The sequence below is a fragment of the Salvelinus namaycush genome, chromosome 8 (genome assembly GCF_016432855.1).
Source record: "Salvelinus namaycush isolate Seneca chromosome 8, SaNama_1.0, whole genome shotgun sequence".
In the NCBI taxonomy this organism is placed as follows: domain Eukaryota; kingdom Metazoa; phylum Chordata; class Actinopteri; order Salmoniformes; family Salmonidae; genus Salvelinus; species Salvelinus namaycush.
Genome location: NC_052314.1, coordinates 56,188,229 through 56,215,108, shown reverse-complemented (window position 1 = coordinate 56,215,108; position 26,880 = coordinate 56,188,229). Strand labels below are relative to the sequence as shown.

Here is a 26,880-nt window from a genome sequence, read left to right as displayed (position 1 = left end):
CGATTCTGACCAACCACTGACCAAGGAGCATTACATGGTCAGTGATTGGACATCTTTCCATAATTACACAGAACTTTTTGTTTGCTATTGTGAAAGAATGAGACCCTGAAGCAAATGTATATTTATGAGTCAATATTGGACCACCACCTAACTAACCAAGATGACTGTGGATATTGGTGCTGATTGGTTCGATCGTTTTGGTCTTACTCGTGACCATATTGACCAGCGTCTTCACCTGGCAGTTCCTCAGCAGCTCTGCACAGATGGACCCAGATGAAGCCAATACCAGGGATAAGTCAAAGCTACCCGTTACTGGGCAGTGCTCTGTCATTTAAAGGTAATGCGAGAGGTTAGGTGTATATATATATATTTTTTTATATAAGAATATTGAGTATTTTGAAGAGGGTGTGCTTTTTATCAATTTAGCACTGGGGAACTTCTAACCATGAAGACTTCAATTATGCCATCCATAATATCTTTAGGAACTACTTTGTAGCATTAAAGAAAGAAAATTAATCAATTGATTCAAAAGATATGTGAATACAATATCCAATTTGAACGGTGAATCACTTCAATCTGTTTGTCCCAAATGTCCTAGAAATGAGGCTGTTCTCATTAACACAATATATTGTTTGCATTGTTGCTGTATGGAGATTCGTTGCACGGCAACTTATTCAGACCTGGAGTGACTGTTAAATATTTTGGAGGGCCCCCCACTTTAAAGATGCAATCTGCAGTTCATACAACAACAAAGCGGTCAAGCTGGCACTGTTTTGGTAAAAATCTGATTGGGCTGGAAAATGAAAATGTAACCACTCAACTTTATAGACATAGCTATGGATTCAAGGACTGACCATCCATGATATAAAAATTATAGTTTTAACCATGTTTTGGTTTATAACTGGCTGTGAATTAAACGTTGCTGTGTTATCATAGGGAGTTACCATCTGAGTGTGTGTGCACGTGTATCTATACCTGTCTGTGTCTGTGTGCATGTTTACATTTGTATTTTACATTTTAGTCCTTTAGCAGAACGACTTACAATAAATAGCGAGTGCATACATTTTCATACTTTTTTTGTCCTGTGTACTACATGTGCGTGCATGACAGTACAAAATACTATCCCTTGATGAACATCCAGGTTTACCTCTTACCCCCTCCCAACTGGTTAATCATTCATAACTAGAGGCCCGGGATATCAGGGAAAAGTGGGGAACAGGTCAGGATTAAAGTCCACCTGATATGAGGTGTAGCCAGCAGGTCTCAGACATTCATTCGGAGGTTGTTAAGGCCACGTACTACCCAGAGATGGCGATAGTTTTGGGAGCTTACACGTTGGGGCTGCTGGGGATGAGCCTCTTCGTTTCAATGCTGACCTACGCCACCTACCAGCTACTCAGCAGTTATCTGTATAAATGGAGGGAGATGAAGCCCATACCAGAGATTGAAGGCACATACCCCCTCATAGGGAACGCACTGCAGTTCAAATCCAACGGCGGAGGTGAGAGAGGAGAGGTTATGAGGGGGGGGGAGACGAGAAGGGTATTTTGAATAGGGGTTGCTTTTATTAGTTTAACATTTGGGTTCAAACCATGATGACATAAATGATGCCAGCCTTTCCATAATAACTTTAAGAAGTACTTGTTAACACAAGAAAGAAAATTAATCAATTGATTCAAAAGATATGTGAATACAATATCCAATTTGAACGGTGAATCACTTCAATCTGTTTGTCCCAAATGTCCTAGAAATGAGGCTGTTCTCATTAACACAATATATTGTTTGCATTGTTGCTGTATGGAGATTCGTTGCACGGCAACTTATTCAGACCTGGTGTGACTGTTAAATATTTTGGAGGGCCCCCCACTTTAAAGATGCAATCTGCAGTTCATACAACAACAAAGCGGTCAAGCTGGCACTGTTTTGGTAAAAATCTGATTGGGCTGGAAAATGAAAATGTAACCACTCAACTTTAGAGACATAGCTATGGATTCAAGGACTGACCATCCATGATATAAAAATTATAGTTTTAACCATGTTTTGGTTTATAACTGGCTGTGAATTAAACGTTGCTGTGTTATCATAGGGAGTTACCATCTGAGTGTGTGTGCACGTGTATCTATACCTGTCTGTGTCTGTGTGCATGTTTACATTTGTATTTTACATTTTAGTCCTTTAGCAGAACGACTTACAATAAATAGCGAGTGCATACATTTTCATACTTTTTTTGTCCTGTGTACTACATGTGCGTGCATGACAGTACAAAATACTATCCCTTGATGAACATCCAGGTTTACCTCTTACCCCCTCCCAACTGGTTAATCATTCATAACTAGAGGCCAGAGAATCAGGGAAAAGTGGGGAACAGGTCAGGATTAAAGTCCACCTGATATGAGGTGTAGCCAGCAGGTCTCAGACATTCATTCGGAGGTTGTTAAGGCCACGTACTACCCAGAGATGGCGATAGTTTTGGGGGCTTACACGTTGGGGCTGCTGGGGATGAGCCTCTTCGTTTCAATGCTGACCTACGCCACCTACCAGCTACTCAGCAGTTATCTGTATAAATGGAGGGAGATGAAGCCCATACCAGAGATTGAAGGCACATACCCCCTCATAGGGAACGCACTGCAGTTCAAATCCAACGCCGGAGGTGAGAGAGGAGAGGTTATGAGGGGGGGAGACGAGAAGGGTATTTTGAATAGGGGTTGCTTTTATTAGTTTAACATTTGGGTTCAAACCATGATGACATAAATGATGCCAGCCTTTCCATAATAACTTTAAGAAGTACTTGTTAACACGAGAGAAAATAAATCCATTGATTCAAAAGATTTGTGAATCAAATTTCCCATTTGAACAGTGAATCCTGTTAATCTGTCCTAGAAATGAGAATAGTTATAAACCCAATGTATTGCCTGCATTGTTGCTGTACTGAGACTCGTGTAAATGTGACCGTCTTCACAATCCATGCGGCGCATCACAACAACAATGATCACGCTACACATTAGCAACTTCTTCTGTGGTTTATCTTCTTCCGTTCCTGATACCGCACGGCAAAGCAATGCACAAGTTGGAAAAACTCCAATGCATACAACACTGCACTGCATCCTTGTTTGGCAGATGAGTCGCAACTGTGCGAATTTGCCTCCCATTGGAATGAATGGACTTCTGCTTGTAAGCCTCATTCACATTATGTCTGAGCAGTCCATTGCGCCGGATGTCATTCATTTCAATGGGGACCGTCCGCAATGGAGTGGTATCACAGCAGCAACATTGTGCTATCTCAGCGCCCCCTTGCGTTGAAGGCTCTGTTGCGAAACGGATTCCGCATACAATAATTTTTTTCCCAACTTTGTGTCTTCTTTATCGCAGCCAGAGTCTGTCAATAGAACAGGAAATTACCAAACCACAGAAGAAGATGAATGAATATGTGGTTTTTGGTGATGGCTTTATGGGATAGCTAGCAACTTGTAAACAATTACCCATTCCTATAAGTGAATACTATTTTAATAGTAATGTTAAATAATACACAGTGGCTGTTAACCAATTATATTACATGACTGTTGCCTCTCATTTAAGTTTATTGTGATGGTACTGACGTTTGTTTTTGATAATTATTAAGTGGAGGTTGCTAGCTACAGTATCGTCAACCTAGCCTTGCTTTTAGCTAGCTAGCTAATATGTACGCTAGCGTGACTAGCTAGAAGTTAGAGAAACAAGTTGAGAAAAAGTAACTTGACAAAACATGTTTTATTATCACCTGAAACAATATGTTTATCCTGTCTTGAATGAAAAGGTCATATTTTGCAATCTCCCAAAATAAATGTGATCTCTGACGAGAGACTAGCCTCCATCTTGTCTTGCGTTGTGAAACCCTATGCTCTCCGTCCAGTAGCAGGACGAGATTGCGTGAAAATGAAGTATGGCGTAATGAGATGTATACGGGGCATTAGACCTTGTGACTGTGAAATACATTAGAGGGCCCAACGTTACGGGCAAGGCATGGGCAACCAACTATTAAAGCTATGGTTTGAAAAGCTACTATTAAAAAGCTACTACTAAAGCTATGGTTTTTTCTTCCTCTATAACTTCATAAAGAGGAAGCATCGATCTAGATTCTAGAGAATTATAAATGTGCAGGGCAGCATTGTAAGCAACATCTAAAATGAATTTTTCCATGTGAAACATCACAAATGTATTCAATATTTGTCAGTATGTGCGTTTGTTTGCACATTTAAGTGTTTCTGTGTGTATGCGTGTGCATGACAAACAGGTCAGGATTAAAGTCCACCTGACATTAGGTGAAGCCAGCAGGTCTCAGACATCCAGTTGGAGGATGTTTATGGCACGTACTACCCAGAGATGGTGATCGTTTTGGGGGCTTACAATTTGGAACTGCTGGGGGTGAGCCTCTTCTTTGCAATGCTGACCTACGTCACCTACCAGCTACTCAGCATTTACCTGTATAAATGGTGGGAGATGAAGTCCATATAGGAGATTGAAGGCACATACCCCCTCATAGGGATTTCACTGCAGTTCAACGCCGGAATTGAGAGTGGAGAGGAGACGTGGGAAGAGAGGAGCGAGGAGACGGGAAGAGAGAGGAGAGGACAGTAGTTTAGGGAGGGGAGATTCGAACACTCACTCAATCATTCAGTCATTCATTGCTCTCCCAATCTACCTACATACAGTTGAAGTCAGAAGTTTACATACACCTTAGCCAAATACATTTAAACTCGGTTTTTCACAATTCCTGACATTTAATCAGAGAATTATTTATTTCAACTTTTATTTATTTCATCACATTCCCAGTGGGTCAGAAGTTTACATACACCCAATTAGTATTTGGTAGCATTGCCTTTAAATTGTTTAACTTGGGTCAAATGTTTCGGGTAGCCTTCCACAAGCTTCCCACAATAAGTTGGGTGAATTTTGGCCCATTCCTCCTGACAGAGCTGGTGTAACTGAGTCAGGTTTGTTGGCCTCCTTGCTCGCACACACTTTTTTAGTTCTGCCCACAAATTGTCTATAGGATCGAGGTCAGGGCTTTGTGATGGCCACTCCAATACCTTGACTTTGTTGTCCTTAAGCCATTTTGCCACAACTTTGGAAGTATGCTTGGGGTCATTGTCCATTTGGAAGACCCATTTGCGACCAAGCTTTAACTTCCTGACTGATGTCTTGAGATGTTGTTTCAATATATCCACATAATTTTCCTGTCTCACGATGCCATCAATTTTGTGAAGTGCACCAGTCCCTCCTGCAGCAAAGCACCCCCACAACATGATGCTGCCACCCCCGTGCTTCACGGTTGAGATGGTGTTCCTCGGCTTGCAAGCCTCCCCCTTTTTCCTTCAAACATAACGATGGTCATTATGGCCAAACGGTTCTATTTTTGTTTCATCAGACCTGAGGACATCTCTCCAAAATGTATGATCTTTGTCCTCATGTGCAGTTGCAAACCGTAGTCTGGCTTTTTTTATGGTGGTTTGGGAGCAGTGGCTTCTTCCTTGCTGAGCGGCCTTTCAGGTTATGTCGATATTGGACTCGTTTTACTGTGGATATAGATACTTTTGTACCTGTTTCCTCCAGCATCTTCACAAGGTCCTTTACTGTTGTTCTGGGATTGATTTGCACTTTTCGCACCAAAGTACATTCATCTCTAGGAGACAGAACGTGTCTCCTTCCTGATTGGTATGACGGCTGCGTGGTCCAATGGTGTTTACACTTGCGTACTAATGTTTGTACAGACGAACGTGGTACGTTCAGGCGTTTGGAAATTAATCCCAATGATGAACCAGACTTGTGGAGGTCTACAATTTTTTTTCTGAGGTCTTGGCTGATTTCTTTTGATTCTCCCATGATGTCAAGCAAAGAGGCACAGAGTTTGAAGGTAGGCTTTGAAATACATCCACAGGTACACCTCCAATTGACTCAAATTATGTCAATTAGCCTATCAGAAGCTTCTAAAGCCATGACATAATTTTCTGGAATTTTCCAAGTTGTTTAAAGGCACAGTCAACTTAGTGTATGTAAACTTCTGACCCACTGGAATTGTGATACAGCGAATTATAAGTGAAATATTCTGTCTGTAAACAATTGTTGGAAAAATTACTTGTGTCATGCACAAAGTAGATGTCTTAACCGACTTGCCAAAACTATAGTTTGTTAACAAGAAATGTGTGGAGTGGCTGAAAAACGATTTTTAATGACTCCAACCTAAGTGTATGTAAACTTCCGAATTCAACTGTATGTATCTACTATCTACCTCAGATAGTCAGAAGCTTGAACTAGTGAATGACTTCAGAGTTCTCTTTCTTTGGTTTCAGATTTCTTCCGTCAAATCATTGGCTACACAGAGCAGTTCAGGGACTCCCCACTGTTGAAGATTTGGATCGGACCAGTACCCTTCCTCCTTCTGTTCCATGCAGAAACCATTGAGGTAGGCTATTAATCAAATAATTGACTTGAATCAACTTGATGCATAACACCTGAATGTTTTACAAAGTGTTTAAATATGGTGAAACATACAAGGTGGTGTCACACTTGTTTTGAAACCTCAACATTTCTGCCTACTGAACACTACATCGTTTCACTCCGGAGATGGAAATCTACTCTCCATAAATAAGGTGGTAATTACACCACATACAGGTAGCCTGACAACCGATATATGGTTACTGCTATCAAATATCAAACCCTTCTGGCCTGCTGTTTTGGGTTTAAGCGTGCCAATGCAAACATGGACTATATTGAATACTAAATCAAATCGACGTATTTGTCACATGCGCCGAATACAACCTTACAATGAAATGCTTACTTACAAGCCCTTAACCAACAATGCAGTTTTAAGAAAATACCCCCCAAAAAGTAAGAAAAGAATAACAAATAATTACTGATCAGCAGTAAAAAACAATGGCGTGGCTATACAATACTAGAGTTGAATTTTCCATAAAAACATAATTTATTAAAGCAATTAACTTTAACAATTATTTTTATAAGTAGTTGGGCTTTTAAGTTTTTATGTATTTGCTGTTAACTGTCTGTTGATGATGCCATGCCAATGACCAACGTTCCCTCAGAGAAATAAATCAACTATATTCGATTCTATTTTCTGTTTGATTCTCTATTTGATTCTCTATTTGATTCTATTTGATTCTGTAGACGGTTCTTAACAACCCTGTTCATATGGACAAGGCCTATGCTTACAAGTTCCTGCACCCTTGGCTCGGCACTGGTCTACTAACCAGGTGGGTGTTTCAAAACAGACCTCATTTGAGAAAGATCAAACGTATATATGCATTTGAGACAACGGAAAATATGTATTATAACGCAAGATAGGAACGTGGAATTCTTAGATAAGCCTTTGACAATTCTTGGGAAAACACTTCCTTTTTTTTTATGACAAAGAACAATACATTCTGAGAAATGGCAATACTTTCCAGTCAACACATTCCCTCCATATTTTCTGAACTCCATCGTTTGTCTATCTCTCACACGGTCTCGCTCTGTGTCACTTGTTCTGCATCTCCCTCTCTCTTCCTCCCCTCCCTTTATTTGTCTGTCTGCCTCACCCTTTCTTTGTCGCCCTCCCTCTCTTTCTCTCTCTGTCCCCCTCACCCCTCACCCCTCTGTCTCTGTCTTCCTCTATTTCTCCCCCCTTCCCTCGCTCCCCACCTCCCTCTCCCCAGCACGGGGGACAAGTGGCGGCGGCGGCGGAAGTTGCTCACCCCCACCTTCCACTTCTCCATCCTGACGGAGTTCCTGGAGGTGATGAACGAGCAGGCCGAGGTGCTGGTGGAGAAGCTGGACAAGGAGGCAGGCAAGGGCCCCTTCAACTGCTTCAACCACGTCACCCTCTGTGCCCTCGACATCATCTGTGGTGGGTCCGGGTCTGGATGTGGGGTGTTTCTAGTGGGTCCAAAGGCTCATTGGGTTAAAAAGATTTCCCATTCTTGTGGCCATATTAAAATCAACTAAAAATATATATCAAAATTGCTACCAATCTTGCAATAAATATCTCTGCATATGATTTTCCTTTCAGAGACTGCAATGGGGAAGAAAATCTACGCTCAGAGTAACTATGACTCAGAGTATGTCCGGTGTGTACAAGTGAGTCCTCGTCTTGAATGCATCACTGTCCCATCATATCTCTCTCTCTCTCTCTCTCTCTCTCTCTCTCTCTCTCTCTCTCTCTCTCTCTCTCTCTCTCTCTCTCTCTCTCTCTCTCTCTCTCTCTCTCTCTCTCTCTCTCTCTCTCTCTCTCTCTCTCTCTCTCTCTCTCTCTCTCTCTCTCTCTCTCTCTCTCTCTCTCTCTCTCTCTCTCTCTCTCTCTCTCTCTCTCTCTCTCTCTCTCTCTCTCTCTCTCTCTCTCTCTCTCTCTCTCTCTCTCTCTCTCTCTCTCTCTCTCTCTCTCTCTCAAGTAGTAGCCACCTTGTACCACACATGTTATAGTCTGTAAGTGCTACAAATAAACAGACATTTGGGGATAATATTAATTGCAGAAAATGTAATAGAATGAATATAATTTTCTCTACCTTGCATCCCTCCTACTGTCCCCAGGATGAGTGACATCATCACACGGCGACAGAGGATGCCGTGGTTCTGGCCCGACTTGTTTTACAACTACTTTGGCGAGGGCTGGGAGCACAACAGGAGCCTCAAGGTCCTCCACTCCTTCACCTCCAATGTGAGTCATCAGTCAATCTAAAAGGGGCTTTCGACTACTTAGCTGCACCCAGGGAAATAAGCTGTCATCCATCAGACCTCATCCATCCAGCCAAGGGCCTGTTCAGAAGGATGACCATTACAGAATGTTTAGATAGAAACGTATTGTGTAGAACATCAATGATTGTCTGTATGATAGAATGAGAAATCCTGTCAGCTCTATTCATTATATTTCTATCTGCAATGTTCAGAAACATGTCAAATGTTTTCACTGAAAACACCCCAGGTCATCTACGAGAGGGCAGAATACATCGCCTACATCGAGTCGGACAGCGAATCGGACCAGGGAATGAGGAAGAGGCGGGCCTTCCTGGACATGCTGCTGAAGACCACGGACGAGGAGGGCAACAAGCTCACCCACCAGGACATCCAGGAGGAAGTGGATACCTTCATGTTCAGGGTCAGAGGTCAAAACCACTATCCCACGCTCCATGTGGAATGTGTTCCAGATTTATCATTAGTGTAATTTTTATTGCCCCCGTCTTGCAGGGTCATGACACTACAGCCGCAGCCATGAATTGGGCCATTCACCTGCTGGGCTCCCATCCAGAGGTGCAGAGGAAGGTTCAACAAGAGCTTCAGGAGGTGTTCGGTAATCCCCCCCTCTTTTTAACCCTAGAATAGCCAATTATGTGCTTTGGTAGTCACATGATATGTACCCACATGGGACTTCCTTTCCCAGACACATACATGCCGCTAGACCATGGGCTCTGCAGGAAGTACTTGGTAAAATCTAATCCCATAGTCTCCCGTCACTATACTCGCTTCTCTTATCAAATGACGTCACTTTTGGTTCTCATCCACCTTGACTCTCGTTCAAATCCTTCTCTCACAGGTCAAAGTGAGTTCACGCACAGTGGGAAAGTGTGGAAAGTCTCACCAAAGCAAAATGATTTAATGAACTGAATTAGGTTCTGTGGCATATCAAAATGGGCTGTTGTATACAGTAATCGCCTGATTTGTGAAGAGTTTTTGGAATGTCTTCCATCCCTGCCATGGCAGACCTGGCATTCAAACAAGCATTCAAATATTACCATGACGAGTATCTCTTTGACAGTAGATGCGGGTTCGGTGTAGTTACTATGATCGATGACAGAATAACATAGCATCCATTCCTGTACCCCCATTCATAGCTATGTCCGATTGCCCCATCACCACAGAACAGTCATAATACGGTGTAACATCCATTTTTGTCCCCCCCATTCATAGCTATGTCCGATTGCCCCATCACCACGGAACATATATAATGGGATGTAACCTGCATTCTTGTACCCCCGTGCTCAGGTGTGTCCGACCGGCCAATAAACACAGAGGATCTGAAGAAGCTGCGCTACCTGGAGTGTGTCATCAAAGAGTCCCTTCGCCTGTTCCCCTCCGTCCCCTTCTTCGCCCGCAGCATCTGTGAAGACTGCCACATCAGTGAGTGACATGAATGACACATTCTTAACCATTAATGTTTATTTCAGTCTGTCATTCATTTTCTAACTTATTTAAATTTACAGGATTAGCTATACACTACTTTTAATTAATACTAATTAATGTACATATTCACAATGGGTGGCCTGTGCCATATGGAAGAGGAACCTACAACCCTGGTTTATTCAGCGCCTTTCCATTTCAGTCATCTTGTTTAATACTTTTTTGTGGTTGTGTTAATTAGTTAATTTATTCACATGTACATTTTGTGGACCTAATAACCTAACTTGTTTCACATTTTTGCACCTGTAGATGGTTTCAAGGTTCCCAAAGGTGCCAATGCCATCATCATGCCCTACTCCCTTCACCGCGACCCGCGCCACTTCCCCCAGCCTGAAGAGTTCCGCCCGGAACGCTTCATGCCGGAAAACTGCGTTGGGAGACATCCTTATGCCTTCATCCCCTTCTCTGCTGGACTCCGCAATTGCATCGGTGAGAACAGGAAACATTCAAGACATTCAACTGAATAGCGCTTAAAGCACAAACATTTTAGAACATTTGTAAATCAACATCATTCCATTTGAGATCAACGACATACGATTTGTCACGTTGTTGTAGAATATCACTCGTATTTATCAATCTCAGGCTACCTTTTATCACCTTGGAACATAGACTTTTTACGACAGTGGGCCTCTAAACGTGTGTCCGGTGAGGTTGTCATCCTCACATGCTCTCGCTACTTTAATAATGGTTACAGATTAAGGTTGAAGACAATAAGGCATTTGAAATGGTGAAAACAAAATGGACAATTTAAAAGTGTGTTCGATGAGGATGTCATCCTCACATGCTTTGGTTACATCCCTACCCCCAGGTCAGCGATTTGCCATGATGGAGGAGAAGGTGATCCTGGCGTCCATCTTGCGCTACTTCAACGTGGAGGCGTGTCAGAAGCGCGAGGACCTCCGTCCACTAGGGGAGCTCATTCTTCGCCCCGAGAAAGGCATCTGGATCAAACTTGAGAAGAGGAAGCAGCAGCACTAGATCATCTAGGGAACTGTTTGAATACTTTAAAAGAGACCATTTCTTCCTCCCTCTGGAGTAATCGCTGATCTAACACTAATTGATAGGTATAAGTAAATAGTTATAGCACAATACTGTAGTAGTTATAGCACAATACTGTAGGTTTCTACTATCCAGGAAGGAAGGAAACATTCTTAAAGTATTTCAACAGGGCCGAATAAAACCCTTAACCCATAGGCTTACATTGCGTTTCGTGTTCTCTCTGTATTACAGGAAAATCAAAAACTCGCAACTGCATAACTCGCAGAAAGTTCTTGTAATCGTCATAAACAGCTTTCTGATTTCCAAAATCGTTTGAGTTTCCAAGTGGGAAACTAGGGGAACATTTATTTTCCCAACATTGACTTCAGATAGGTATTTTTATTTTATTTATGGAGGCTGGTGGGAGGAGCTATAGGAGGACAGGCTCATTGTAATGGCTGGAATGGAATACATGGAACAGAGTCAAAGGTGGTTTCCATAGTTTTGTGTTTGATACCGTTCCATTTCATCTACTCCAGCCATTACAACGAGCCCTTCCTCCTATAGCTCCTCCCACCAGCCCCCACTGCTTCTGAGGTACAGACCATATTAACACATAATTATACCACCAAGAATACTTACCCTATCCGATAACACTTTACCACAACTTCATTTATAAGTCATGTGTTATTAACTTGAAAATGTGTTGCTACTGTAACATGTGAACCTTTTCACATGTGAACCTTTTCACCAACATCAAAGCTGTTTCACTTGTTTTTCAAGCTCTTTGGATAGTATATTTTAATAAGAGTATTCTTATTTGTGCATTTATTTGTTACGTTGGGGGTTTGAATTATAACATAGCCGAACTATGCCACCTTTTAATATCCTAATGTCAGGTCCTCGAAGCTAAAGTCAGGGAAGGAGCATGGTAATGAACAGGCCAGATATCGTACAAAATCGTTTTTTATTTACAATCAGAAAAGATAGACAACTTTTTTTTTGCAAACATGAATGCGTCTGGGTAGACAAGCATAGCCTTGGGAAGAATGTTATGAGTTGAAATCCCCTATAATCGCATTATTAAATGCATGGAATAATTTATTATAATGGGAATCAAAAAACTCAAAGGGGGGGGTGAGAAAAAGCGTTCTATGCATCTATAATCACATTTGCATAGTGGCATACAGTTAAGCAGAGGGGTTTTTAGGATTTCCACCCCAAAAAAATCAGGTTCTGGAGAAAAAAAGAACTGCAATTCTGTCATTTACATGATGAAAAAACATTATGTTCATGTCTTCTAATACCAGACAAATGACCGAAATGAATGGCTACTCTGACAGTGAAACAGAGCAATAAAAACAACCTGGACTTGAATACAAACCAATAGCCCAGGCCAATGAACAAACATACAGATTGTACAATATTAAGAGGAATATATACACTGAGTGCACAAAACATCAGGAACGCCTTCCTAATATAGTTGCACCAGCTTTCACCTTCTGCATGGCACACGCACACAATCCATGTCTCAATTGTCTCAAAGCTTAGAAATCCTTCTTTAACCTGTCTTCTCCACTTCATCTACACTGGTTGAAGTGGATTTAACCTGTGACATCAATAAGGGATCATAGCTTTCACCTGGATTCACCTGGTCAGTCTATTTCATGGAAAAAGCAGGTGTTCCTTTATGTTTTGTACACATAGTGTGTGTATATACACACACACACACACACACGGTCAAAAGCTTTAGAACACCTACTCATTCAAGGTTTTTCTTTATTTTGACTTTTCTACATTGTAGAATAATAGTGAAGACTTCAAAACACACATGGAATCATATAGTAAACAAAAAAGTTTAAACAAATCAAAATATATTTTATATTTGAGATTCTTCAAAGTAGCCACCCTTGTGCATTCGGAAACTTCGGGAACTTCATGACAATGGAACCCATTCCATGAAGTTCCCGACAAACAGTTCTTGTGATGACATTGCTTCCAGAGGCAGTTTGGAACTTGGTAGTGAGTGCTGCAACCGAGGACAGACAATTTTTACGTGCTACGCACTTCATCACTCAGCGGTCCCATTCTGTGAGCTTGTGTGGCCTACCACCTTATGCCTGCACCATTGTTGCTCCTAGACATTTCGCCTTCAAAATAACAACACTTACAGTTGACCTGGACAACTCTAGCAGGGCAGAAATTTGACGAACTGACTTGTTTGAAAGGTGGAATCCTATGACGGTGCCACATTGAAAGTCACTGCGCTCTTCAGTAAGGCCATTCTACTGACAATGGTTGTCTATGGAGATTGCATGGCTGTGCATGATTTTATACACCTGTCAGCAACGGGTGTGGCTAAAATAGCCAAATCACAAAATTTGAAGGGGTGTCCACATACCTTTGTGTGTATGTGTTCCTGAGAGTATTAGCTTTCAGTGATGGGGTCATAATGTTTTGTAGCTTAAACTGTTAAGTTAGATCCACATTTCTAGGAATTAAAAAAATAAAAAACATTTTGTGACTACAGGTTACTCAGGTAACCCCGGTTCTATGAACGAAGTGCAATTTTATAATCAGGCGACCCCCAAGTTTGGGAAACACTGCACTAGCTTATCTCAAGCAAACTGACAGCCACAACCAACCAGCTTATCTCAAGCAAACTGACAGCCACAACCAACCAGCTTATCTCGGCAAACTGACAGCCGCAACCAACCATAGAATTACAATCCACAGATGGCAGTTCCCATTGACAACAACGTGTTTTTAAAATTTTACCTGTATTTAACTAGGCAAGTCAGTTAAGAACAAATTCGTATTTACAATGACGACCTAGGAACAGTGGGTTAACTGCCTTGTTCATAACAAGCTGTTCTATATTTGCTGCATGTGCTGCATAAATTGCAACCTTCCTGACAGGAAGTGCTTACGATAAAATCCACAGCTAACTTTTTAGATGCTATTAATTCTGATTTTTTTCTATCTGGTTTACTATTTTTAATAAGTTGTATTGGTCTGTTCAGACAGGAGTAATATAATTTAGGGAAAAATATTTTTATTTATATACTGTCACTTTTTTGAAAATGATAAAAAAAATTCAGGGACAGCTGCAGCACCCCTACTTATGTAGACAAGGAAGAGTCTGGGTAAATCCAAAACCCAGGATAGAGGGGCTCAGTGAATGTGGTGTAGAATGTGTGAAGATGTTTCTGTTTACCAAAGGACACACTATAGAAGGACAAAGTACCAGCTGGCCAGTCAAGATACACACCAACTCTGTGCAAAACAGGACCACGGAAGAATGTGATATTGCCTCCCGCATTGTAAAAGTAATAGTAACCTTCATCAGCGCAGTTCAAACTCCAGGACTTGGTATTTTGTCCAATCCAACTGTCAGACCCCCATCCCATCCGACTCATTCCTTTGTAAGTCACTCCAATGTCAGGCTCTCCACAATCCCACATCACCTCCCAGTAATATCGAGATCCAGATAAGCCTTCTCTGCAGAGAACTTGGGGATGCCATTTAAATCTGTCTGGATGGTCTTCATAATGCTGCTCCTTGTCCACCCGTGTCACCTTCCTGTTCTCCTCAGAGAGTAACAGGTGTGCGTTTGCTGTATTTGGGTCCATGGTGAGCTGACAGGCATCTGTAGACAATGGGGACACATTATCATATTCATTATCTCCAGCACCCTACCAGTGTCTACATAAATGAAACTAGTCATTTTCTATGTTCTGTAGTTAAACTAAGTGCATTACTCTCAATGATGTAATCAGAAGTATAAAAAAACGGTGAGTTATATTTTGCAGTAACATGGAGAGCAGGCAAACATCCTCCTACTGGCTGGAAACTTTGTGTCGTTTTTGACAATCTTTTTTTTTTATTACCCCAATGACATCAATAGTTATTTTTTACTACAGGGTTTGAGCTAAATCCAGAATCAGAGTTCTTTGAGGTTCTACAGCATGTATACACTGGTATGGTTAAAGGGGCCATCTGCAGTTGCTACATACATTTTTGGACTTTTAAGTTAGCGATATACACTGAGTGTACAAAACATTAGGAACACCTGCTCTTTCCACGACAGACTGACCAGGTGAATCCAGGTGAAAGCTATGATCCCTTATTGATGTCACCTGTTAAATCCACTTCAATCGGTGTAGATGAAGGGGAGGAGACAGGTTAAAGAAGGATTTTTAAGCCTTGAGACATGGATTGTGTATGTGTGCCAACTCAATATTAGGAAGGTGTTCCTAATGTTTGGTATACTCAGTGTATATTATATATCCATTGATTATTGAAGAATATAACTAATAAATGACTCATGAGCTTAGTTCAATGGTCGTACCCCATCAGAACCCAAAATATAAGCTTGTTTTACTCCAATGTTTGTGAACAACATAATTGTAAACAAACACTGTATAGCCTCAAAACATGGTTAAAACTTGAACTTGATCTCCTTGACTGTCAGTCCTTGCACCCATAGCTCTCTTTCTCCAGCCCCATCTCTCAGCTGTTTACCAAAAACGGTGGTGGGGTGACCACCTTGCTGTCGTTTGAACTGCACATTACCCCCTCAATTAAAATGTCTTACACTGGTAAGACATGATGTAAAAAAATAGGTAAATTGTTTGTTCAACGACAAAAACACTAAATCATATAAAATGCTATTTTGTATGTGGAAGTATGTATTAGTTACTACATCTGTAGTTCTGAAGATGCAGTTGATTACAATTGAAAGGACTTACATTTTCTCAGCCCGGATACCAGCCTGCACTCTGCACCGTGATCCACACTGTAGTAAAAACAACACGGTTATTACGTAACAAGGAACACACATGCATACTCATGTGATAGAAAAGCTCCTCACACTACCAGGTCTTACTGTCTGCATAATTGTTTTCTTACTTCAGCTTCATCAGTTTGCATCTGGGATCCCCTTGACCAGCTGAAAGCAGTCCCCCTGCAGAGTCTCCTGGGTGATTGTAGCTCAGGTCCAGCTCTCTCAGGTGGGAGGGGTTTGACCTCAGAGCTGAAGCCAGAGCAGCACAGCCCTCCTCTGTGACTTCACAGCCAGACAGTCTACAGAGGGACAGACACAACAGCTGTGTAGGTTGGTGTAATGATCTACCACGTGGCATCTACAGTATACGTTTGTCCGTGACATAAACAAAACCAGACTTTGACAGACAATAATGATAACAGAAATAATTCACAACATTGTTCTTCTTTAAACAGCTGTACTTACCCTAGTGTCTGCAGTTCACAGTTTGGATCCGCCAGGCCATCAGAAAGCAGTGTAACTCCTGAGTCCTGCAGGTCGTTGTCTCTCAGCTCCAGTTGTTTGAGTTGTGAGTTGGGTGCCCTCAGGACTGAGGCCAGATATAAACAGCAACCCTCTGTCAGATCACATTGACCTAGACTGCAGCATGGGTTCACACGAGTATGTTGAGGATGCATTCATGATAATCACACACACACACGTTGCATTCGGAATGTATTCAGACCCTTTCCCTTTATCCACATTTTGTTACGTTACAGCCTTATTCTACAATGGATTAAATAAAAACTTTCCTCAATCTACACACAATACCCCATAATGACAAAGCAAAAACTGTTTTTTAGAAATGTTTGCAAATGTATCAAAAACATGAACCCTTTATTTACATATGTATTCAGACCCTTTGCTATGAGAATTTAAATTCAGCTCAGGTGCATCCTGTTTCCATTGATCATCCTTGTGTTGTTTCTACAACTTGATTGGAGTCCACCTGTGGTAAATTCATTTAATTGGACATGATTTGGAAAGGCACACACCTGTCTATATAAGGTCCCACAGTTGACAGTGCATGTCAGAACAAAAACCAAGCCATGAGGGCGAAGGAATTGTCCGTAGAGCTCAGAGACAGTATTGTGTCAAGGTACAGATCTGGGGAAGGGTACCAAAACATTTCTGCAGCATTGAAGGCACCCAAGAACACAATGGCCTCCATTATTCTTAAATAGAAGAAGTTTGGAACCACCAATACTTTTTTTAGAGCTGGCCCACCAGCCAAACTGAGCAATCGGGGGAGAAGGGCCTTGGTCAGGGAGGTAACCAAGAACCCGATGGTCACTCTGACAGAGCGCCAGATGGGAAAACCTTCCAGAAGGACAACCATCTCTCAGCACTCCACCAATCAGGCCTTTATGGTAGAGTGGCCAGACAGAAGCCACTCCTCAGTAAAAGGCACATGACAGTCCGCTTGGAGTTTGCCAAAAGGATTCTCAGACCATGAAAAGCAAAATTCTCTGGTCTGATGAAACCAAGATTGAACTCTTTGGCCTAAATGCCAAGCATCACGTCTGGAGGAAACCTGGCACCACCCTACGATGAAGCATGGAGGCAGCATCATGCTGTGGGGATGTTTTTCAGCGGCAGGGACTGGGAAACTAGTCAGGATTGAGGGAAAGATGAACAGAGAAAAGTACAGAAAGATGCTTGATGAAAACCTGCTCCAGAGAGCTCAGGGCCTCAGACTGGGGCGAAGGTTCACCTTCCAACAGGACAATGAACCTAAGCACACAGCCAAGACAACGCAGGAGTGGCTTCGGGACAAGTCTCTGAATGTCCTTGAGTGGCCCAGCCAGAGCCTAATCTAACATCTCTGGAGAGGCCTGGAAATAGCTGTGCAGCGACACTCCACATCCAACCTGACAGAGCCTGAGAGGACCTGCAGAGAAGAATGGGAGAAACGCCCCAAATACAGGTGTGCCAAGCTTGTACAAGACTTGAGGCTGTAATCGCTGCCAAAGGTGCTTCAACAAAGTACTGAGTAAAGGGTCTGAATATTTAGTTTTTTATTTGTAATACATTTGCAAAAATTTCTAAAATCCTGTTTTTGCTTTGACATTATGGGGTATTGTGTGTAGATTGATGAGGGGAAAAAATATATTTAATCCATTTTAGAATAAGGCTGTAACATTATAAAATGTGGGAAAAGTGAAAGGGTCTGAATACATTCCGACTGCACTGTATGTGTGTGTGTGTATATATGACACAAAAAAAGAGCAAAGAAACACACTAGGACTGCATGATATGGGCAGAAAATGTAATTGCGATTTGATTTGTGATATACAATAGATCATTACACTTCTGAAAAAAAAAAATTCAATCATAGAAATGTATATTAAGAAGCCGTTTTTAACGCAGCATCGTTCTTGTTTGGAGCAATCGGTTGACTGCATTTGAATTAACAGAACAGCAAGCAAACTTATATCTACAAGTGGGGAGGAGGCTTTATGTGTGTGGGAAGCAGCTGCGAGAGGCGAGAGGGAGAGAGACGACAAACAGAGTAAACTATAAAAACGGACTTTACATGCAGCTGAGTGGCGTTTCAAAATATTGCACATGTCAATATTGCAATTTTGATGTGAATTAGATTAATTGCGCAGCCCTAACTAGTGTTGTCATGATACCAGAATTTTGACTTCGATTACTGATACCAGGTTTAGTATCACCACACTCGATACCATCACGATTCCATGGCAAAAAAAGAAGACACATTAGCCAAAGTCACAGGATGGCACTTGATCCAGACAGATAAAACTACTGCTCTGTTCGATCGTTGGCCATCTTTTGAGTCCAATATCATTACATTTGAAAATGTTTACATCAAAACTTTTCAGAGACAGCCCTGCATGCATTAACGAATCGATTATACAGTCATCCAATCAATTTGACTTTGGTAAAAACAATCTAATTACATAACAACAAAATGGTAATCATTTATTTGAATGGTAAATCTCTATTGATAAACTGGGTAAAGATGTAGCCTAGACCTATTCACAATGCAGGTGAATGCATATTCAATAGGAGTGTATGCATGCATTGAGTTATTGAGCTTGTTTTGGCTGATAGCATGGGGCTACAGATGACAAACAATCTGTTTCTGTTCCATTTGGGATGAGGCAAAACATGCCCTATTCTCTCACTCACTCACACACGTCCGCTGAGGCAATAGATCATATTTGGGAGAGAAGTGAGATTAAGTAAATTAATAAACTTTTGGTGGCAATCAGCTTTGAAATCAGCATATTTAGCTTTATTGATTATCAAAAACAAAGTACTAAGGTAGTGAATTGATCTTATCTTCAGCTGTAAGTGAGCAAGGAAAGTTAGCCTACAAAAGCTAGAAGCTACCAGTATCTTCTTGCATTGTAAAGTGTTCTAGTCTGTATGAATGGACATTGTTTTGCAAACAGTAGTTAAGAGATGGGACCAAGTCACAATTTGTAAGTCCTAAGCGAGTCTCAAGTCTTAACCTTCGAGTCTCGAGTCAAGTCCCAAGTAATAATGGGTAAATCCCAAGTTCTACAGCTCAGGTCGAGTCATGTCACAAATCACTAATTTCGAGTCCTCAAGTCAATGGTTAAGTGTTTTATGCCAATTTCTTTGAAATTGCAATGCATCAGTGGTTTTGGACCCACATGTTTTACAAACTGGAACCATTTTTTCCCACTACCACATAGTCCTTGAAACCGAACGCAACCATTTTTGGGACCGATGATGCCCTGATGCAGAGGTAGCAGCACAGTTTCCAGAGTGGTGCGGCAAATTGTTTTCCCCGGAGCTTTTCCTATTCTGGTAACCTAATCATGTATATATTCAGGACCCTATAGGGTATGACAGTGATTCATCAGTTGTAAAAAAACATTTCTTCTATGGGCAAAGATGGGAGTGGGACCAGTGATTTTCTAATCAGGTCACATGGTTTTAAAAAAGAATCTGTAACAACTTCTGGACATAGGGAGGATGTCAAACTGCAGCAACCTTGTACATGTTCATATGAATTATATTTTAAAACAAGACAAACAGGGGTTTCCTTCACACAGACACAGAGACAACCATTGCAGTGGGACAATAGAACTAAGAGGGTCGAGCCTTTGCATATGTAATTAAAAAAGTAACTCGCACAGTCTATGTAATCTGTATTGTGTTTGATTCATTTCAGTTCACAATTTTGGACTGAAAAAGTCAAGGAGGCCTAGCCAGCCCGAGTTTGAATATAGACTAAACCAAATTTGATCTCGTTCACATTTTCTCCTAACACAGATAAATGGGCTATAAACAGGCTACATAACATTCCCCCTTCGTTTACCCCGGCCAGAGTGCAAGAAGGGACAGGGAGCTGTAGCCTGCTGCTGAAGAAAATCATATTCCCATATTGTTCAGGTGTAGGCTGCTGCAACATTTCTGTGAAGAGTTCTTTCTTGTGTCTGTCGGGAGTGAAGTGTTATCAAGGTTTGCTAAATAAATACCGGAAGACCGTGGAGAGGGGCACACGCTTTGCGCTTTGCTAGACGACTTGCTTTGTGTCCAGCCTGCGGGACCTGTGATTTCAGTGAATCTGATTGGTCAAGGCACAGAACAGAACGCACAGAACCTGCAGCACTCCGATATGAAGGTCAGATTGTCATTCAGATGAAGTCCAAGTCAAGTCACGCATCATAGATGCTCAAGTCGAAGTCCAGTGGCAAATGTTTGCTCTTTTTACCAAGTCAAGTTGCAAAATTTGCGACTCGAGTAGTATTTGAGTCCAAGTGACGTGATTCGAGTCCACGTCTCTGGTAATGAAAAGTTTCAATGCCGTGTTGCATTATTCAAGTGTGTTTTCTGAAGCAGCATGAGTGGGGAGCTGACATGATGCAGCCCAGTGCAGGCTAAGTGGGGAGCTAACATGATGCAGCCCAGTGCAGGCTAAGTGGGGAGCTAACATGATGTAGGCTAAGTGGGGAGCTAACATGATGAAGCACAGTGCAGGCTAAGTGGGGAGCTAACATGATGCAGGCTAAGTGGGGAGCTAACATGATGAAGCACAGTGCAGGCTAAGTGGGGAGCTAACATGATGAAGCACAGTGCAGGCTAAGTGGGGAGCTAACATGATGCAGGACAGTGCAGGCTAAGTGGGGAGCTAACATGATGCAGGCTAAGTGGGGAGCTAACATGATGCAGCCCAGTGCAGGCTAAGTGGGGAGCTAACATGATGTAGCCCAGCGCAGGTTAAGTGGGGAGCTAACATGATGTAGCCCAGTGCAGGCTAAGTGGGGAGCTAACATGATGTAGCCCAGTGTAAGCTAAGTGGGGAGCTAACATGATGTAGCCCAGCGCAGGTTAAGTGGGGAGCTAACATGATGAAGCACAGTGCAGGCTAAGTGGGGAGCTAACATGATGCAGGACAGTGCAGGCTAAGAGGGGAGCTAACATGATGCAGACTAAGTGGGGAGCTAACATGATGTAGCCCAGTGCAGGCTAAGTGGGGAGCTAACATGATGCAGGCTAAGTGGGGAGCTAACATGATGCAGGCTAAGTGGGGAGCTAACATGATGCAGGCTAAGTGGGGAGCTAACATGATGCAGGCTAAGTGGGGAGCTAACATGATGCAGGCTAAGTGGGGAGCTAACATGATGCAGTTCAGTGCGGGCTAAGTGGGGAGCTAACATGATGCAGCCCAGTGCAGGTTGTGGGAAGCTAACATGATGCAGCCCAGTGCAGGCTAAGTGGGAAGCTAACATGATGCAGCCCAGTGCAGGCTAAGTGGGAAGCTAACATGATGCAGCCCAGTGCAGGTTAAGTGCGGAGCTAACATGATGCAGCCCAGTGCAGGTTGTGGGAAGCTAACATGATGCAGCCCAGTGCAGGTTAAGTGGGGCAGGCCGGAGGAATGTAAAGTAAAGTAAAAAAGTAAAAATAATTCTAGTACAGAACCATTTTTCATGTCAAGTATCAAAAATGCACCTACGTTTGGTATACCGTGCAACACTAGTCCTAACCCACACACACAGGCAGGCACGTGCACGCACACACACTTACCCTAGTTTCTGTAGTTTACAGTTTGGATCCGCCAGGCCATCAGAAAGCAGTGTAACTCCTGAGTCCTGCAGGTCGTTGTCTCTCAGCTCCAGTTGTTTCAGTTGTGAGTTGGTTGAACACAGGACTGAGGCCAGATCTGAACAGCAACCCTCTGTCAGACCACACTGACTTAGGCTGGAGGGAGTAGAGGAACATTGAATAGCCAACACGATCTTACTTACACACACACACACACACACACACAATAGTACATGAACATAAACAAACATGTGCATGCAGCGTGCACACACACACTTACCCTAGTGTCTGCAGTTTGCAGTTTGGATCCTTCAGTCCAGCACACAGCAGTGTAACTCCTGAGTCCTGCAGGTTGTTGTATCTCAGCTCCAGTTGTTTCAGTTGTGAGTTGGGTGACCTCAGGACTGAGGCCAGATGTGAACAGCAACCCTTTGTCAGACCACATGGACCTAGACTGTAGTGGAGAAGAGGACACACTTGAACATAACACACAGACACACAGACACACAGACACACACACACACACACACAGTGGATGCTCACATAAGTGTCTGTATGTTGTGGAGTGGACTGATTATTCCGGCACAGAGCAGCTTCACTCCTCTGTCTCCCAGGTCATTGTAGCTGAGGTCTAGCTCTGCCAGGGGGCAGTTTGGTGTCTGCAGGGCTGCGGCCAGTGTCCAACAGGATGTATATGTGAGGTCACAGCCAGCCAGTCTAAAGAGATGTATTACACTTTTAGATATTCCAAACCGTAATAATAATATGACATACATAAACACAATGAAAAAGAAGTCTCTTACTTCAAACTAATGCAATGTTTAGAGTAGCTCAGATGATGGTCAATCTAGACCTATATTTTCTGAGTTTAATGTCGGGTGTCCGGCATCTCATTATACAACACAACTTACGATGCTTTCTTGCAGGTTTTCACTACTGGCAGCAACCTCAGACGACCTTCCGCTGATGTGTTATATGTCTTCAGGTCAAACTCATCCAGCACCCCCTCTGACATCAGTAACACAAAGGCCAGGGCTGAACATTGGTGAGGTTGTAGCCTTGTTTCTGAAAGAGTTCCCGATCGCAGGGAGGTCTGGATCTCTTCAACTACAGAGTTATCCCCAAGTTCATTCAGACAGTGGAACAAGTTGATGATCCTTTCTGGTGAGGATTCCATCTTAATCTTGTCTGAAAGGTACTTGACTGTTTCCTCAATGCTCGGTGTTTGACCTCCTCTCCTTGTCAGAAGGCCTTTTAAGAGATTCTGATTGGACTCCAGTGAGAGGCCCAGAAGAAATCGAAGGAACAGGTCCAGGTGTCCATTCTTACTCTGCAAGGCTTTGTCCACTGCACTCATGTGCAAGTCAGACAACTTGTCACACTTGAATGATTCCTCAAACACATTTTCAGACTTCCCCAGCCATGACTCTAAAGCATATACTGCTGCCAGAAACTCTTGAATGCTCAGATGCACAAAGCTGAAGACCTTGTCTTGGTATAGCCCACATTCGTCTTTGAACATTTCTGTACACAAGGTTGAGTACTCTGGCGCCTCTCTGACGTCGATGCCACACTCTGTCAGGTCTTCCTCATAGAAGATAAGGTTACCCTTCTGCAACTGTTGGAAAGCCAGCTCTCCTAGTTTAAGGATCATGCCTTTGTCTGACTGAGACAGTTTCTGAGGGTTTTCCTCTGTGGCTTTGTTGTACTTTTTGTTTTTCACACTGGTTTGGATGAGCAGGAAGTGGGTGTTCATCTGTGTCAGAGATTTGGGGACGTCGACATTCTTTGTTTCTTTTAGCATTGTTTCAAGGACAGTGGCTGATATCCAACAGAAGACTGGCATGTGGCACATGATGTAGAGGCTTTTTGATGTCTTCATCTGTGTGATGATTCTGCTGGCCAGGTCCTCATCACCGATTATCTTCCTGAAGTACTCCTCCTTCTGTGGGTCACTGAAACCTTTTACTTCTGTCACCTGGTCAACACACTCAAAGGGTATCTGATTGGCTGCTGCTGGTCGTGTGGTTATCCAGAGATGAGAAGAGGGAAGCAGATTCCCTTTGATGAGGTTTGTCAGCAGCACATCCACTGAGGTTGGCTCTGTGATGTCATACAGGTCCTCATTGTTCTGGAAATTTAGAGGATGTCGACACTCATCCAGACCGTCAAAAATGAAAAGAGTTTTGATTTCACCACACTGAATGCTGTCAATATCTTTTAGATCTGGGCAGTAGTATTGCAGAAGTTGCATCAGACTATATTGACCCTTTTTAAGGTTAAGGTCACGGAAAGGAAGAGGAAATATGAAATGAATATCTTGATTTGCTTTTCCCTCTGCCCAGTCAAGGATGAACTTCTGCACAGAAACTGTTTTTCCAATGCCAGCGATTCCTTTGGTCAGCACAGTCCTGATAGGTTTTCTTTGTCCAGGTAACCTTTTGAAGATGTTGTTGCATTTGATGGCGGTCTTTTGTGTGGTTTGTTCCTTAGAAACCGTCTCGATATGTCTCACCTCATGTTCATTATTGACCTCTCCACTTCCACCTTCTGTGATGTAGAGCTCTGTGTAGATGTCATTTAAGAGAGTTTGCTTTCCATGGTGTCCAATTCCTTCAAATATTTGTTGAAACTTCTGCCCCATTTTAGTTTTAATTTCTCTGGCTTTCCAAAGAGTTTTATCTAGGAAAATAATACAATTGATATTAGTTACCACAAAACAAGAAGATACAGTAGTTCAAAAGTGAAACTAGATTATCAAGACACTACTCATTAAAAGTGATTTCGATAAATGGGGGTTGGGGGTTGAAGAAGTATAAGAGATGGTGGTTGTAACCCCCTTTGATCCTTTGTCTGAATTGCAGTCTTACTTCTTAGGTCTAGAAAGTTCAGTGTGATCTTCAAGGCACCCTCGGTTCCAAAACTCTCCAGCATCTTCTCAACCAAATCTTGAACATCTTCATTGTCCAGCTGGGTCTCAAAGCACTCTGGGTAACAATGGATCAGATGATTTTTGAAGAGATTCAAATCACTCATGTTTTTCAGTGACTGACCTAGTAGAGATGAAGTGTCCAACAACATGGGGATCTAAAAAAAAGGGCAGATATCTCTTATTGAGAGCATTCTACAAGAAAGCAATCTTGTGAAAAAGCTGTCAATATATAAACAAGACCGCAAGATAAGAGAAAGATTAAAAAGTTGTTCAGCCTACAAGGCTAGATCCCACTGGGCACAGATGTCACTTCTACGTCTAGTTTTGATTTACATTTGGTTAAGTTGTCAACTAACGTGAATTTAACAAAACATGTCAACATGCCATTGGATTTAGGTTAAAATTTGGGTGAAAATAAGACAAAATGCTTTTACGTTGATGACTTTTCAAAGCCAGTCAGTTTCCCACGTTGACTCAATGTCGTCACATTTATTTTGTCTTTGCTTAAATGACGTGGAAACAACATTGATTCAACATTTTTGCCCAGTGAGATGGTTATTCAACGTTGTGTTCCTCTAGTAAGAATAGATACAGAACATCATTTCTTACCTCTATGTAGCGCTTTCTGTGGCCTCTATGGTCCTCCACGGCACACATATTACAGATGAGTATCTGGTCGGTCTTACAGAAGACTTCCAGAGCTTTGTGGTGCAGCTGGCAGAGTTTCTGCTCCAGGTTTCCTGTCACCTCCACCAGGGTGTGTTTTTGCAGTGCTGCTACTGTGTAATGCTGCCGTACGTGGCTCTCACAATAGGAGGCAGTACAGATCAGACAGGACTTCACAGCTTTGAGCTTTTTCTCAGTGCAGAGATCACAGGCCACATCTCCAGGTCCAGCGTAGTAGTGACTTGACTCTGCATGTTGATGTTGGAGAGGTTTAGGTGAGACCAAGACGCTTATGCACTGCTTGCAGTAACTGTGTCCACAGGGGATGGATCCTTGAGCCTTTGGCCCTCTTTCACACAGGGCACACAGGTCTATCGTTAGCCCACTAAAGAGATGAGGAAGGGAGAACAGTTTATAGGTCTTTCTCAACCTGCTTGTTCAATGCAAATGAACCACAAGGCATAAATGAGCCATAAGTTCAGTGTTATTGCAATGCATTGTCATATTCACTTTATTTATGCCCTGACAAGTCATGAGATGCATGTTGCTGTTTACATCTCAAAAATAGTGTTTTTATTAGGCATTTCTTACAACCATACAGTGAGTTGTAATAAACCGTTTTATTCAAGAACTACAGCAATAGTGTTCTGGACATTGTTCTATTATGCCATAGTTATTTGATTTATGAGCTTATGTTTATCAAACCTTTTTTCATTTACGGGGTGCTGGTTGAAAGTAGGTGGAAGAAACATTGAGTTGTCACTCTTCTTTGATAACAGGCTGGGTGTAGGTGACTCTGCTCTCTTTCTAACTCTGGAGAGAAAGCCATGGAAACATTAACATGTGACTTCCAGTGTCATCAATTACCCATCCTCTACCCAAGCTTCATCAATTACCCATCCTCTACCCAAGCTTCATCAATTACCCATCCTCTACCCAAGCTTCATCAATTACCCATCCTCTACCCAAGCTTCATCAATTACCCATCCTCTACCCAAGCTTCATCAATTACCCATCGTCTATCCAAGCTTGATCAATTACCCATCCTCTACCCAAGCTTCATCAATTACCCATCGTCTACCCAAGCGTAGCTTATATCTTATCATACCTGTTGTCAACTGTTTGTGTTTCCTGGTTGAAAGTAGGTTGAAGAAACATTGAGTTGTCACTCTTCTTTGATAACAGGCTGGGTGTAGGTGACTCTGCTCTCTTTCTCTTTCTAACTCTGGAG

General features: G+C 42.3%; 3 protein-coding genes across 3 annotated transcripts; 1 reads left to right on the top strand and 2 right to left on the bottom strand.

Moving 5' to 3' along the window:
• Nucleotides 1-1,253: 1,253 nt before the first annotated feature.
• Nucleotides 1,254-11,399, top strand: LOC120052871 (cytochrome P450 4V2). Its single transcript, XM_039000060.1, has 11 exons — nt 1,254-1,501; nt 6,327-6,439; nt 7,159-7,244; nt 7,686-7,876; nt 8,039-8,105; nt 8,554-8,683; nt 8,948-9,121; nt 9,211-9,313; nt 10,006-10,140; nt 10,450-10,629; nt 11,009-11,399. The coding sequence occupies exons 1-11, from the start codon at nt 1,309-1,311 to the stop codon at nt 11,176-11,178; spliced, it is 1,542 nt and encodes a 513-aa protein (XP_038855988.1). The 5' UTR covers nt 1,254-1,308; the 3' UTR covers nt 11,179-11,399.
• Nucleotides 11,400-13,505: 2,106 nt separating this feature from the next.
• Nucleotides 13,506-25,121, bottom strand: LOC120052870 (NACHT, LRR and PYD domains-containing protein 3-like). Its single transcript, XM_039000059.1, has 9 exons — nt 24,922-25,121; nt 22,963-24,733; nt 22,595-22,768; nt 22,332-22,505; nt 22,034-22,207; nt 16,430-16,603; nt 16,090-16,263; nt 15,930-15,976; nt 13,506-14,827 (listed from the first exon to the last, which is right to left on the bottom strand). The coding sequence occupies exons 1-9, from the start codon at nt 25,085-25,087 to the stop codon at nt 14,301-14,303; spliced, it is 3,381 nt and encodes a 1,126-aa protein (XP_038855987.1). The 5' UTR covers nt 25,088-25,121; the 3' UTR covers nt 13,506-14,300.
• A 417-nt stretch (nt 25,122-25,538) lies between these two features.
• Nucleotides 25,539-26,457, bottom strand: LOC120052208 (tripartite motif-containing protein 29-like). Its single transcript, XM_038999035.1, has 2 exons — nt 26,355-26,457; nt 25,539-26,034 (listed from the first exon to the last, which is right to left on the bottom strand). The coding sequence occupies exons 1-2, from the start codon at nt 26,399-26,401 to the stop codon at nt 25,539-25,541; spliced, it is 543 nt and encodes a 180-aa protein (XP_038854963.1). The 5' UTR covers nt 26,402-26,457.
• Nucleotides 26,458-26,880: the final 423 nt, after the last annotated feature.

Excerpts from the sequence above, each read along its gene's own strand:
- LOC120052871 (XM_039000060.1), top strand. The coding sequence starts at position 1,309 with ATGGCGATAGTTTTGGGAGCTTACACGTTGGGGCTGCTGGGGATGAGC. Across the intron at positions 8,106-8,553 it reads GAGTATGTCCGGTGTGTACA|CAGGATGAGTGACATCATCA; the intron begins AGTGAGTCCTCG and ends TCCTACTGTCCC. Across the intron at positions 8,684-8,947 it reads TCCACTCCTTCACCTCCAAT|GTCATCTACGAGAGGGCAGA; the intron begins GTGAGTCATCAG and ends AAAACACCCCAG.
- LOC120052870 (XM_039000059.1), bottom strand. The coding sequence starts at position 25,087 with ATGAGTGATTTGAATCTCTTCAAAAATCATCTGATCCATTGTTACCCA. Across the intron at positions 15,977-16,089 it reads TGCAAACTGATGAAGCTGAA|TGTGGATCACGGTGCAGAGT; the intron begins GTAAGAAAACAA and ends TTTTTACTACAG. Across the intron at positions 14,828-15,929 it reads GGTATCCGGGCTGAGAAAAT|ATGCCTGTCAGCTCACCATG; the intron begins GTAAGTCCTTTC and ends CATTGTCTACAG.
- LOC120052208 (XM_038999035.1), bottom strand. The coding sequence starts at position 26,401 with ATGTTTCTTCCACCTACTTTCAACCAGCACCCCGTAAATGAAAAAAG. Across the intron at positions 26,035-26,354 it reads CACCCCGTAAATGAAAAAAG|TGGGCTAACGATAGACCTGT; the intron begins GTTTGATAAACA and ends TCATCTCTTTAG.